A 14,526-nucleotide genomic window follows, 5' to 3' on the forward strand; every position below is an offset into this window, starting at 1 on the left:
GCCGAATTGTCCCACCTAATTTCACGCGCGCTTCGTGCTAAGCAAGGCTGAATTTATGCAGTGAGTGCGATGTTGAAGAACGTTCCTCGAGCTAGCTTCTGAGCGCAAAGGCCCAATACGGCCCGACCTCTGCAGCGGCCTGCAGTAAACCGGCCTGCGCATTACTGACAAAGCTTTGAAACTTTAACAAACGCGGGCTGTAAGAAGCACACATCGAATGCTGTGGAAGCAATACGCATTAAACTGGCACAATTCAAGGCACCACAAAAGGAAACCCGCGGAACCCTCCGCAGGAAAAAAAGAAGGCGCTTACACGGCGTGTTCGGGTTAAGTATGACGGTGACTGCGCGTTTAACTTTGCCGCGAACACTCTGAGCAATCGATTCGCGAGCCGCGGCAATCTGTGCCGTTCGCCGTCGTGCGGACCATATCAACTGCGTACGCCCGAAAAACAAACGAACAAATTTCGGCTGCTGTATACGTGGTAGACTTGTGCTGCAACGCACGCCCTAATGGAAAGATCGTCACAGAGAAATTCCGCTGTTGTTGCCCCCTCATTTTTCTATTTATCTTTTTACTTCTCCCTCCTCTTCTTATTCCATTCTGTCGCTCGTGCCTCGCTTCTCGCTTTGCGCCGCGATTTTGTTGCGATTTGGCGACGACCTCTCTTCGGTCGGCGAACACTGCCTTGTTTGTTTTCTTTCCGCATCCGCGTTCGCTTATTTTGACGGGCGGGTGCGCCGGTTCCATCGACGGGAAACTGATTTCGCTGCAAGCTGTTGCGAGAAACGATGCTGCCTGTGTGTTTGTGTGCGTTGGCGGCTGAAAAAGGGGTGAGGGGTCAAAGGTTTCGCTTTTTCCTTCTTTTCTTTTTTTCTGGTTCTTGTTTGCGCTTCGCGTGCTCAGAAAACAAAACCTCGTCGGGCGAAAATCTAGTTCTGGGCGAAGGCGCACCACCAGATATGTGCGCGCGTGCTTGGGGATATACCTCCTCTACTTGAGGCAAGGTCAGGATGCCGAAAAAAAGAAAAAGATATGGAAAACGATGTGTAAGGACCAAACAAGCAGAAGGCAAGTAAGGCCCAAGAAGCAGAAGGCAAGTAAGGCCCAAGAAGCAGAAGACAAGTATAAGGCCCACTAAGCAGACGATAGTAAACGAGCCCGAAGCAGAGTAATGGTCGTACAGACCAACCACGCCACAAAGGCAGCAGTACGTGCTGTGCCGCCATCTTTTCTTTTTTGGTTGTTGATCTCAACAATTGCGATCGTGCAGGCGCCGTTCATTGTTTCGTTTTTTAAGCCCTTGCGTGTCGTCGAACGCGCTGGGATCGACGCGTGCTTGTGTTCTAGCCCGAGTAGATGGCGGTAAACAAGGCAAATGAAAAAAAGAAACAAGTCTGTGAGCATGCAGTAACACGAAAGGAAAAGGCCGAGGCGTAGCAGTGAAGATATCGAACTAAAATTTTCACCGTGGTTCTCTAGCACTTTTCATCGTTTCGTTCCCTGTTGATCTATATATAGCCGTTACTGCTATACGTCTACGTATGGCGCATTACCGCGGCTCACCAGATCAATCAAGATGATTGGTTCGTTCGGCGTCGTCGTAGTGTCGGATCTTTTGATGACGTTGCACTTTTCTTTTCTTTCGCCACGGCCGCGCCGCGATTTCTCCGCGGAGAAAAAAAATAAAAAGAGAAAAGCTGTCGGCGCAAGCGTTCGTCGATAGATCTTTTAATAATAACGTTGTAACTCACTGAAATTGCCGAAATCAGGGCTTCTAAATCCTTCATAGCCTTACTTCGCGGTTCAGGTTGTGTTCCAGAAAGCTAGGCGGAGTTATTCTCTTTAACTATTGGCGGATTTGGACTGGTCCTTTCTGCCAAGCCGCCTGTAAAGTTGCCTAGACCTAGCAATGGGAGTGTTAGCCACAGCCATTATAACCGTGTTCGCCGCCAGAGTCGTGAGTAGCACTAACACTATCACGATTTTACAAATACGGAAATAAATAAGTGCCTTGTCACTTGAGGCTCAAGCTCGCTGCCTGAGCGAAAAACAACTAAAAAAAAACTTTTAAAAGACATTTCGGTGCAAATATTCGCAAGGACGAGGCGCATATAGAGTTATGGCATGGGCATACTGGTCTTTTGGATAGGGTATATGGTTTAGATTTTCATGTACCCGCCGTGGTTGCTTAGTGGCTTATGGTGTTGGGCTGCTAAGCACGAGGTCGCGGGATCGAATCCCGGCCACGGCGGCTGCATTTTGATGAGGGCGAAATGCGAAAACACCCTTGTACTTAGATTTAAGTGCACTCCAGTGGTAAAATGTCTCCTCACACGATGAATGCCGGCAGGGGAGTGACGTGATAACGACTGGGGTCCCACATAGTGCATCGTGCAATTTTGCCCTCACGATACAGAAGGGCAGGCCCGAAGTGCCGTGGGAAACTGACAGCGGATGCGCGAGCCCTGCGTGTTATACTTGGCACAGCATCGCGGGCCGCTATCGCGAAACCGTACGCCTGCAGTCCTTTCCTTTTTTTTTTTAACTTTTTGCGGCACCGAAAACATTCCACGCTTCAAAGCCACGTACTTCATGTTCCCATTTCAAGCATTTTACTGTCCATGCGCTGCGGTTCACCAGCTGATGTATATACGTTCGACTTTTGAAAGACTGCGATAGCGAAGAGAGCGCGAGGAGGAAAGCGGGGGAGGAGGATATGGCGAAAGCGCGACAAGCGTAGTGCCGCGCAAGACGGGCTCCGCGACGACGACCGCTACGAAGGTGGCGCCAGAGTAGCGCGCCGTCGTCTGTTCACCGATGACGTCGTCGAGAGGGCATGCTGCGAGCGCGTCCACCGATGCCATATACGGAAGCAAAGCGCTGCATGAGCGGAGGTCTTCCTGCGGCGGCTGCTGTCAATCGCGCCCACGCGTCAACCACGCGCTGCCTCTAGTGATCTCCCGATTAGCGAGGCATTCGCGCCGCACTTCGCTCCGTTTGCAACGCGCCGCACGAGATAGGTCGTTCGCGCCAGCCAGTATATCGCGAAATGAAAACACGTATAGAGCTGGTTCAAAGTGAACTTATTATGTCGACAGTCAATACAACATCTGTAGATGTTTTATTACAAAGCCTAGCGCTATATTTTTTGTCGACCTTTGTCTGTCGATTGTCTGGCTCTAACGGGCGACCGCTGACCATAGGAAATCGTCTAACAAATTTCGGGTATACGTATAGTCTGTATACCTTTATATCCAGAGTAATTTCTAGTCCGACGTATGTTGCCCCTTGTGCGGTTCATAAACAACCAAACACTTTAAGACAGTCTGTTGATTGTATACGCGTAAGGCGATAAAACCGTAGGCTGTTTACAGACAGTTGCAAACTTCAAAGTAAGGCATCTATAAATTTTCGTTAGGGTGCAATTAGGCCTTAGCTACTGTATATATAGACCAGTGCCTGTAGATACTCATCAAAAAATAGAAAAGCGTTCGGAAGTTTATGAATCACAAATATACAGGGAAAAGATAACACGCATGACGAACTACTTGTATCGGTGGTCTTTAAACTTCCTACACTGCAGCCAAAAGGACGACTCTGCAAGAAGTGGTCAGACAGCCTGTAGGATGCCGAAATTAGTTCGTCTATAAAAGCCCTCACGAAAATTACTTGAGCACTCTACAGAAAGCCTACAGACGTTTTACGATAGATAATGGCCACATAATGTTGATAGAAAGCCTGTGCAGTTACGCCTTGAAGTTTCTTGTGCACTGACATTATATATATATATATATATATATATATATATATATATATATATATATATATATATATATATATATATATATATATATATATATATATATACATTGTAGACTATCGACCGGAAGTCTATGGGGTGCACCAGCAGATGGAAAGAAAATGCCCATGTTGACGACTTTAGCCTCTTCACAGCCTCTCATTTGTACAGCCAAAAGGTCAAGTCTACGGAAAGGCAGATCAGTCAGCCGACAACAAAGCTGAAGATAGTCTGTAGGCCGCTAACGTTCGCTTTTGCAAGGCCGTGTAAACTGCTTGGGTCCGGCCGGTCGATTGATTCGCTTGACTTTTCGGCCGCACTCTCCCGCGCCGTACTATAACGGCCGCGAGTCGCTCGCCCGTTCGGCGGCGCTGCTGCTGCTGCTTTATCGGCCCAGCGACGCTAGTTTCGGAAGCGAGCCGTTAGTCGCCGAGGCCTATCGGGGGAGGCGGCCGCATATGCATAAATGCATGCGGGGGGCTAGCGTCTTCTCCGCAGAGTGCTCTCCCCAAATGAGAGCGCGCGCCTCTGTGCCGCCCCGTTCAGAGTCCGGCCGGACACGGCGCTAATTATAGGGCCCGCGACGCGAAGCTGTACCCGGGCCGCGTCGCCCGCAAATGGATGCAGCGAGGCGGAAGCTACGGAGGACATCGGCCAATCAGCAGAGCGAGTGATACTTAGGCACGTAACTTGACGTAATATCTTGTCGTTATGTAGAAAGCCTACAGTAGAGAGGGAAATAGGGAGGGGTCGATAATATGATCGTCCGGTTTGCTACCCTACACGGGAGGTTGGTGGTGGTAAGGAATGGAATAGGGGATGGAAAGGGGGAAAATATGAATACGGCGCGCACACGTCAAGACGCACGGTAAGGAGGCATTCATAAATTAAGTGCGTGCGCTCGTTATCTAAAGTGCACGGGCCGGCCGCAGCAGGTTTCAAGAAAATACCTTAATTTCTTCTTTCCTTGTATGCATAGATGAGAATTCGACAAGGGGAGTGAGGCGTTTGTGTGGTGAAGTTTAGACCACATTTGTCAATTTTAGACTGTGTAAATAAACTTAAAAGAAAAAGAAATCAGCCTTTCCCCGGAGCCCGTACACTTCTGACCAGGGGAGTACATTCCTTTGTGATATGAATGCAGACATTCTACAAGTTGTATATATAGTATGTTGTAGTTAACGTCAATGTCAGCACCCCATACATACACTGTAGAAGTACACTTCTAAGTTCTATAACATTGCTTTTAGACTGTTTACAGCGTGTGCCCCCCTTCAACATCCTGCAACTTAGGCCAGAGCATCATAGCCATGAGGTCCCGGCATTTGCATTGCAATGTACACCCGAGCAGCCTCTAGCAGTAGCCTGAACAACTGCATACGACAATGTTATTAGCACATCCTAGTCGAGGGCCGAAATGCAAATACCAGGCTGCGTTGTGATGTGGCGGAGATAGTCCGCTCTTTCTCATATTTCATGGTCCGTAATATTTTGCGGCCGGGTGTACTTGATGACCAGCAGATGAACATGATTAACGTTGCTGATTTCTCGTCAGTGCTCTCCCTTGATTTATGAATTGTTTTCCCACTGCCGCGATGTCATATGTTTGAGTATCTCTGCCTAAACAGTAAAGCCTACAAAGCATACAAAGCCTAAACAGGTTTATTTTTCTTTTTTCTTTTTCTCTGATATTGATGGACTTGTGGATTTTGTTGAATACTTCCGACAGCCTATATCTAAAGTAAGCCCGCTGCAAAATTTATACACCACAAATGGACCAGTGTACATAGGCTAATAAAAATTGGAGGACGCTTAAGCTTCGCCTTCAAGAGTGAAACGCGACAGCGTTCCCGTCGACCCGCCAAAGGGTGTAAGACAATGGGCTACGGCGCAGCGATCACTTAGGAGGCGCCCCCGCATCGGACGCGGTGAGCATCGAGCAACGAAGCGTTCGGCGCGGCAACGAAACGTGCGCCTGAGCAAGCGGAAGGAACCAAAGAACTCGGTGTCTCGGAGGGGGAAACTATGCACGCCAGCCAAACGTCGTGATCGGCACGGGCAGAGAGATAGACAGATAGTGATCTAAAGAAAGGAAGGACGCTTGATTCTGCAACACGTGAGGGAGCAAGACGAAGCGGCGTCAAAGGAGAGGGAGTTCGGTCCGCGATGCGCCTCGCACCGGTCCCCGCACAGCCCCAATGCGCGCGTGGCGCTGCCACCTGTCGGGGCAGCGCCGTACATTGAGAGGAGGGGGTCTTCTGTGCTTGCCGCAAGATGGCTCTGCGTGTGCGGAAAGCGCAGAAGAAATGTAGCGGAAACGCACTTCGCTACTCGTGTAACTGCGACTTCTGTAAGTTATATGTTCATAATTACTGATATACACCGCAGTATAACTTTCTACGGCTCGTTTCAAAGGCAACACCGCATTCACTAGAGGCGCTTTTGTACCGCTTTGAAGCATCGCACTCGTGGCTGAGTGGTAGCGTCTCCGTCTCATACTCCGGAGACCCTGGTTCGATTCCCACCCAGCCCATCTTACAAGTTGTTTTTTATTCATGAAGTGCCTGCCGGGATTTATCGCTCACGGCCAACGCCGCCGACGACACCGGCTTTTCTGCGACACCAGCTCCTTAACGCTGTCGCGTTAAAATATCTTCGTCAGTGAAGTCTGTCGATTTCGTTCAGGCAAAAGGACATAGTGAGAGCAAAAACAGCCAAAGAAAAATGTACGCATAGTCCCTGGAATAACGGAACCCTCGTTCAATCCGCATGTGGTAGTCCAGAGAGAACACCAAGGAGATGGTGGCACAGGACATGATTTCTAACGAAGTCAGATATTTTGTAAAGGCTAAACCTATGCCCTAACTCCTTACAAGCGATCAAGGCTGGTAAAATGCATAGTGCGACGCATGGTCTTGGAAAGATAGGCTCACTATAGACGAGCAGAAAACCTAGTTTGTTGAGGACAAGGAAAAGTGAAGAAGACACAGGATGCCGCCTGCTGCCGTGTCCTGTCGCTTCGTTTGTCTCGCACCCTGTACTCGTATGGATTCACCAAGCAGCCCAAATAGCTTAGCTGTCCATAGAAGCCTAACAGACTACTTGTCAACGTATCTTCTGTAGATAACCCTTATGTGTTGTCCTTGCCAGCAACTCATTACAAGCACTACTCCTTTAGATCACCAAGCAGCCCAAATAGCTATACCTTAACTGTCTATAGGCGTCTAGGCTACTTGTACGCTTAGGTGCAGGTATGGCTGATTAAATGTCTAGCGCTACAAGCTGTCGACAGACAGATTGTGACTATTGTCTATGGAAATTCTCTACACGGCGCTGATATGTTTTTGTAAATATCCATAAACTTTTACTGGATTGACAAAATAAACTCTGCAAAGGTTCCATCGCACATTCACCAGTCCAGCACATGAAAGTTATGGTAATATGCATAAATTACCTGAACTAGTTTATGGTGTTTTCTTATGAGCATATAGCTACCTTAATGAAGTGTGCATATGAAATGTCTCGAAAAAGAAAAAAAAATGGAGCTAGGCGGGCCATGCAGTGCGTAGGACAGATAACTGGTCAACTATTCAGTTACAGAATGGGGGTGCGAAGGGAAGGGAAATGCACTCAAGGACAGCAGAAAATTAGGTGGAACGATGAAATTGGAAAACTTGCAGGTGCAAGTTGGAATCAGCTAGCGCAAGACAGGTAATTGGAGATCACTGGGAGAGGTCTTCGTCCTGGGCAGCGGACATAAAGATGGGCTGATGATGATGATGAAACGTGTACAGACCTTCTTGTTAGCTACCAATTATGACAAAAAATTTCCATAGCGAGCCTTCAGGACTACTTTCTCAAGCTGTCTGGATTTGATAGCCTGCGGCTACCGAAGTGCGCCTGCAAAAGTCCGCTCAGCGACACGTACACAACAGGACAGTATGTCCAATAAAGTGCGTGTGCTACAAGCAAGGCGGGGGCGGTTGCCAGTGCAGGGAGTTCTGCGACAGTTCTCTGGCCTCTACAAATGTCACGGCACAGTGTTCCCATCTCCAGCGGGGCTTCCGAAGACACTGCACGGAACTATGGCTCCGAGTGCTCGCGGCTTATAGAGCCCCCACTGCATGCATAGCACTCACCCACCCTGTCGGTCCCGCGGGCCCCGGTTTGTTTGCGAAACCTGGGAACACGTCTATTTGGTGGAGCTGTCATAAACAGCGACCCCTCCTGCATCACTCCCCCTTTCTCCAGCGACTCCCCCTTTATGTGTGTTATCTATCTATGGACGAGCACAAAAACCTACAGCTATAAAAAGAGTGGGGTAAAAAGCAACCTTGCATGCAGACTTTCATCTGTGTTCTGTCCAGTGCTCTTCTGTTTGCGTACACCCCCTTGGGTTCTCGAATGCCCCTGCTGCTGCATCCATATGCACCTTAAGTCTCTGGGACACTTCAATTAGGCTGGGGATCCTAGATAAAGCCGCTGGTGCGGGAAAGCTATAGATTACTAGGTCCAAGGTTTGATTCCTGACTTGGGAGTGTGCGTTCCAATGGGAAGCGAAGTGACAAGAATGGCCGCATAGGAATTTCGTTGAACGCATGCTGTGCATGGTGGCGAAGAACATATTACAAATTCTGCATAACCGTACTACTACTAATAATATTAATGTACAAAAGTTCGCCTTGAAGTATGCATGTCATTTTGGCGGGTGGGCCCAAGTCAAAAAGGAGACTTGTTGGTCCGGACCCGGCACTCAACAGTAAAAGGCACAAGTGTAGTTTCAGTACAACACTATACAGGTGGTTTGGGCACACCAGAAATGTCTAGAAGATATATACACATATAAACTTCAAAAGACAATAACATGTTGTATGTTATTTCGAGTCAAACGAGGAGTGCGCTGATTTACAAGGTGGTGGTAGGCAAGTACTCGTAGAATAACAATAACAGTTGGCAGCTACAAAGGCAAGTTTTTCTTCTAAACTTTCGGTGGCGCTATTTGTGATGCCAACTATGATGATTTGCCATAGCCTCCGGGATTGGGCACCGCGCGCTGTCTATGTGTCACCATATCTCGGAGGCCATGATATAGCCATAGTGGTGACAGATGCCGCCACCACTACAACGTAGCGAGAGCTACTTTTTTGTTTTTTTAAAATAAGTGGCGTCGCCGCAGACGACACTCTCTTCGGCTTTATGTGAACGAAACAGGTCGGTAAAGCTACTCCTCTGTGAAATTTGAGAGGGAATCTGCAAACGGTTCAGCCGGAAGTGTCGCGTATGTGTGGCGCTCCTATTTATGTTACACCCAATGCATTATGCTGAACCTGCTAAGCAACAATGGCAGGATTGGTAAACAAATGGCCGACACTGGCTTGCAGGGCGGCGAGAAGGAGCTGAAGGACATTCAGAAGCATGCCTTGGGCTCGGTATCCCGACACGAGGCTAGTCTGCAAGGAGATACCCTGGTCAACCACCGCGCGGCACACAGCAAGCGCCAGCGGGACCCGCACAGCACCGACATCCATCTCCAGGATCTCGCTCACCCCGCCGGACAGCACCACGGTCGGGGCAGCGCAGGAGGACATGCCCAGCCACACCATGGTGCGTATATGTCCGTCTTGCCCACACATTGGAGATTTTTTAGTGTGTCCGGTATTAATGGCAACCGCATGCACGCGATATTCAAGTGACAAGCGATGTGACAGGCAGACGATGTCACCTCGTGGCTTGGAGCGAACCATATGGATGGGCCATCATGCAGAAAGACGTAGAGAAAAATTTATATTGTCGTCCAAATAAATACTCTCTCAAACACTCTCTTCAACAACAGCTGTCTCCTTGCCTGTTTCGAGGCTGCCAGCAGCTGCCCCTTGATGTCAGCGAGCAGATTACCATAGAGCGATGCCAATGGCCAATTGTTGACCTCAATCAAGAAAGCGTGTTTTGATCAGTGCGCTTCTTCCTGCTGCTACTTTGTGCAATAGTTGATGTAGTACACTTCCAAAAAAAAAAAAAGAAATATCCAACTATCATCTGCTTGCATTCTGTTGTGGCTCCCGACATAGGAATGAAACTGGCCACACTGCTTATCGCTGTTGTAGCCTTTGGGTCTTCTTAATTTTGATTAAACTTGGACATTCAACTAGCCTCGAATCACGCAACGCTTTTAAGCCCAGACTACACGTACACTTCACCTGCTGCAGCTCGCGAGGAATGGTGGCTAGCCTCTAAAAGGGATGCTCGCCAACACATGCTCTCTCCCTGCCGAGAACACATGAAGGCTGGGCACTTCTTTGCCGGCCAACAAGATCTGCTTCTAGCTCGGGAAAAAACACTCCTCCGTACCAACACGAAGATCCGTTGGGCCCACACCATCTAACGAAAGTACGATGTCGGCGCACGGTGCTTTCACCTTGCTGCGGAGAAGGGTATTTCTCCCTCATGTGAACACACTTCACATGACGAGGAAATACATGAGCTACAATTCCTCTCGAAAACTTCCCAATTCCAGCTTGTCTTGTTGATATCGGCTGGTGCATGCTGGTTGATCTGCAGCCGATCCGTCCAAATGGACAAGCATGGACAGGGTAAATCTCCTCTACAGTATAAAAAACCCCCAAATTGCTCTCTAATTTCTGCATTCTCCTTTTTTCCCAACATGCAGAGAGGCTGACGCATGCCAGCAAGCCATCCAAGCACTCAGAGTCCAAGCGGAGCCACGACAAGCCACAGCATGAGCGCCACTACACAGTGTCGATGCCAGTCCGCTCGGGTCACCAAATCCACCGGCCCGTGGCGCACCACGTCAAGGAGGCCGAGGAGTCACCGCGACCTTACCGCCTACACACCAACAGCCGCGCTCGGGCGGCACTGCGCTATGCCAAGCAGAGCCGCCGCGTCCACAAGGACTTGGGCAAGGAGCGCAAGTTCAAGAAGGCCTTCGAGAAGAAGCAGCATTCCAAGCCCCACTACCTCTGGTAAAAGGGACGACCACATCGCAGGATGCAGGGGGGAGGGGGGTATGACCCCATGCCCCCCTCTTACGCCAACCGGAGAGGGTAAAAGGGGCCGCACTGGACTGAAAAATGCAAGGTGACATGCGCATAATAATGACAGCCAACGCAACGACATTGACACCTTTGTGCAACAGGATTGCACATCATTGCCAGTAGGACTAATAAAAGTTAAAGCACTTGTGCATCCAGTGGCTCTAGTCTGAAAACTATGCCCCGGCGCCCTCTCGCGCCGCTTGCAATAAGTTTTGAAGACAAAGGCTTATGTACCTTTCCAGAGCACTGCGTGCCATCACATGCAGCCAATGACATAGGCACTGCCCAGCACATAGTGTTGCAAAAGTCATAACGCTCGAACACACCTGCTAGACGGTGCAAAAAATTGCATGCTGCCGTTGTGCATTTAATGTAATGTGCACAGTTATAAATGTGTTCATGGTCAACGTGCACAATAACAAGGTATTTTTCATAGCAGTGTAATGTGTTCAATGTGGTGGCACCACTGAGTGAAACCGGCACAGACCACAGCTAGGCAGCTATGCAAAGGATATCAATATATGAGAACATGCAGCAAACCAAGTGCAGATCTTTTCCTTTGCACCGATGACATTTTCCTCTCTCAGTTCAGCAAATGAGGGCTCTCTTCAGAAGCAAGAAGTACGCAGGCTAATGAAATGCATCCCAGTATACGGGTGGGAAATGTCGAGTGTTGTGCTTGTCATTATTATGTAGATGCCACCTGTCGTGGCAACCAGTTACAGTTCTACACATTACCGACTCCTGCCATAAGTTTCCATACGCAAGATTCAAAACGTGTCCTAGAGCACTCCGTCATCCTCTGGGTTGCCAGCATAGCTCAGCAGCCTAGAGGGGAAGCATGTTCCCCAGTGGGGCCGAAGTGGGCAAGCATAAATTAATTCAACTGCAACGGGAGCGCATTCGTCTCGAAAAGCTTCAGTTATGAAGCGCATTTTCGTGGTGGAATGTTGTCTTCCAACATGACCAACTCTGTAGTGGCCTGTCTTCCTCGCTGTGACCATGATGGATGTTCTGCTTTGAATGCAGTGATAAAACCGGCAACAAGGAACATAAGGTCACATTTAATGCCCCTTAGGTTGCAAACTATAAACGTAAGCTCATTACCAACTTATAAGCATGGATATTGCTAGAAGACTCCTGGGTGTGCGGATTGGGCCGATAGGAAAGTTTAAAAATGCATTTAAAAGCCAATTTAGTAATACTGCCTCACTGTGGCTGACTTTAGTTAGCTGCACAGCATGACAGAACGTCTGCTTGCAATGTGCCGAGAAAAATATACTAGGCTTGTTAGATGCAAAATTTTTTTTTCATGGAAGTTGCACCATGCTCAATGGTGCAAAATCGTGATCAAAGAACTTGTGCCAACACTGCTGCATGATCAAATGATAGAAACATGTTTAAGGAAGAGTGTTCTGGCTACCGACATGCAAGAGTTAAAAATTTGTTCCGTTTAAACCTGCAAAAGTTGTCCATTTACAGCTTCTGGATACGCTATCAGGGGCAAACAATTTTTCAACTGTTTTTACAAACTCTTAAAGTGAGTGACAGCTAAGTCGGTAATACTTTTATGGCTGGAGCTATAAAAAAGAAAGAAAAAGAAAACTGCCTGTGAGATGAATTCACATACGCATTCAGCAATGCTGAGATATCAAGCATGTTACTTAATTGCACACAAAAGACTGTTAAGGATGCTTCCAGCAGCACTCTCCTCTCACCTGCGCACCTTTGTTTTTTCCGCAACCCAAAGCTGTTCACTGAAACGCTGCTAAGTGTTGGAGAAAGTTGCTGCTTGCATGCTGTTAATTTTTGTGCACGCTGATGTTGATTATAACCAACATATACTTAAGTTGCTTAGAATGTTTTGTACACAGTGCAAGTAGCTTGTGCAAATTGACAGTTGTTGCTGTATAAGTGTAGTGCTAAAGTTAGGGCAAAAGCTGTATATTTTCAATTTAGGGCTTCCTAAGGGTTTCCTGCCAGTGTTGAAACCTTGGTTCCTTGTACTCTAGCAAATGATGTTGACACTATGTTGCCCAAACACTTACTAAAGTTTAAGATTACTTTTGCTGAATGGGTTGCGCAGTCTGTTCTCTGCTCAATTACCAAGAAACAGCCTGCTTACAATGTTAACACAGTGTACTTGTTGAGATGCTGCAGAAGCATTTCAGTTTACAAAGAGACTTCTTCTTTATTCGAGTTCCCCATGATTACCGCCAATGGCCAGACATTCGTACCGACATGCATAATACATGCAACGTATCGGCAAAGGCCGTCGTGCTTGCTTGTCTTCGCTAAAGGCAAAACACCACGTCGCAATTCTCGACATTGGAAAGACATTGCAGAAGCGTTCCACAATACCAAGAGGCTTCTCTTTTATCCAAGTTCCAGCTGGTTAACAACGGCCAGGCATTCGTAAGGACACATGTTGTAAAAAAAAATGCGGAATGTACGAGCAGAAGCCGTTGTGACTGCGTGCTTGCTTTGTTGAGGCAACGTACTCGTGTTACGATTGTCGGTCTCGAGAAGGCAGACAGCAGAGAGACCTGGTTCCTTTTTATCGATGCATCCGGTATGCACACTATTTCCGCCCTAATCCTTCGATAGTATATACATATGAGTATATTATACATGTGCATGCACACGCATGTTTGTTATTTCGGTGGAGGTTCTGTTGCCTTTTCTTGGCTCTTTCCCGAGAACAAACCTTTGTGCTTTCCGCAGCCTGTGCGCCTCTTATTACGCATGTGACTGTGTCGGTGGTCACTGTTTATGAAAAGCTCTGTACAACATTGCCAAGTGTGTTTTTGTAGCTTCCTCCCTCAGTGTACGATCAATTCTTAATAAAAAAAAATATATACTGACAAGAAATGGTGTCTTGCAGTTTGTTCTTCACTGAACACCACTTAATCTTTTGCTGGAGACAAGGTACCACGTTCATCTACCACTGTTACATTCACGCCTAAGCTTCCCATTATTCCTATTACTGTATTGCTGCACAAAGTTGACAGTTTAATAGAAAACTTGTCCTTGCAAAGAAAAAATCAATGCAAAGCAACTCTGGCAGCAGAATAAGATGGTGTGGCACACAAATGATGGCAGTGAGCCGAAAGGACTTAGTTTACTGCTAAATCGAGAATTGTTCACCAGTCATAAAATCAACAGTGCCGTCAAAGGTAAACTTCATAAACATAGCAATCTTCAGTCTATCTGCAAATGTTGCTTCCATGCATACAAAAGGCAGAATAAGTTGTTTCTGTGGCAATCAGTGTACTAGAATGAAATAAACTTTCCCGCACCGCATTTTATTCGTTTTTTATGACCAATGACATATTCTTGCTGTTACAAAGGTTGATGTTTTGGGAACACACATCCCACACTGGGCAAACACGCTTTCAAAAGCTATGACCATATTTCCATTCATATCAGCAGTCAACTGGTACTGGTTGATTCAGTACCAGAAAGGACCAGCAGCAGAAGTACTAATACGAGTTGTTAGTACAGCACAACTGCTTGTTTTCAGCGCAATGAATGCTTAGTGGTACTGGCACCAGTGGTGTAAGTACCAGTACAACTGGTACGGCACACCTCCTTATTTGGAAATTGCTCTAGGCTTCAGCTTTCTGCTTTCAGGGTGATAAAAGTTTACAGCAAAATTTGTTTGATTTGCAT

The 14,526-nt window shown here is 47.5% G+C and overlaps 2 protein-coding genes across 2 annotated transcripts in view; one reads left to right on the top strand and one right to left on the bottom strand.

The window, feature by feature from the left end:
• LOC142560254 (uncharacterized) overlaps window positions 1–13,725 on the top strand; it is a 137,947-nt gene extending 124,222 nt beyond the window's left edge. The window contains exons 3-4 of the mRNA XM_075672210.1: window positions 9,184–9,406; window positions 10,470–13,725. Of these exons, the coding sequence (XP_075528325.1) occupies window positions 9,184–9,406; window positions 10,470–10,786 (540 nt within the window). The 3' untranslated portion in view covers window positions 10,787–13,725. The remainder of the gene's footprint in view (window positions 1–9,183; window positions 9,407–10,469) is intronic.
• The window catches only part of LOC142560255 (TBC1 domain family member 2B-like), a 179,192-nt gene that overhangs the window by 128,689 nt on the left and 35,977 nt on the right, over window positions 1–14,526 (bottom strand). The gene's annotated exons all lie outside the window — the stretch shown is intronic.

This window comes from Dermacentor variabilis, chromosome 10 (assembly GCF_050947875.1).
Source record: "Dermacentor variabilis isolate Ectoservices chromosome 10, ASM5094787v1, whole genome shotgun sequence".
Taxonomy (NCBI): domain Eukaryota; kingdom Metazoa; phylum Arthropoda; class Arachnida; order Ixodida; family Ixodidae; genus Dermacentor; species Dermacentor variabilis.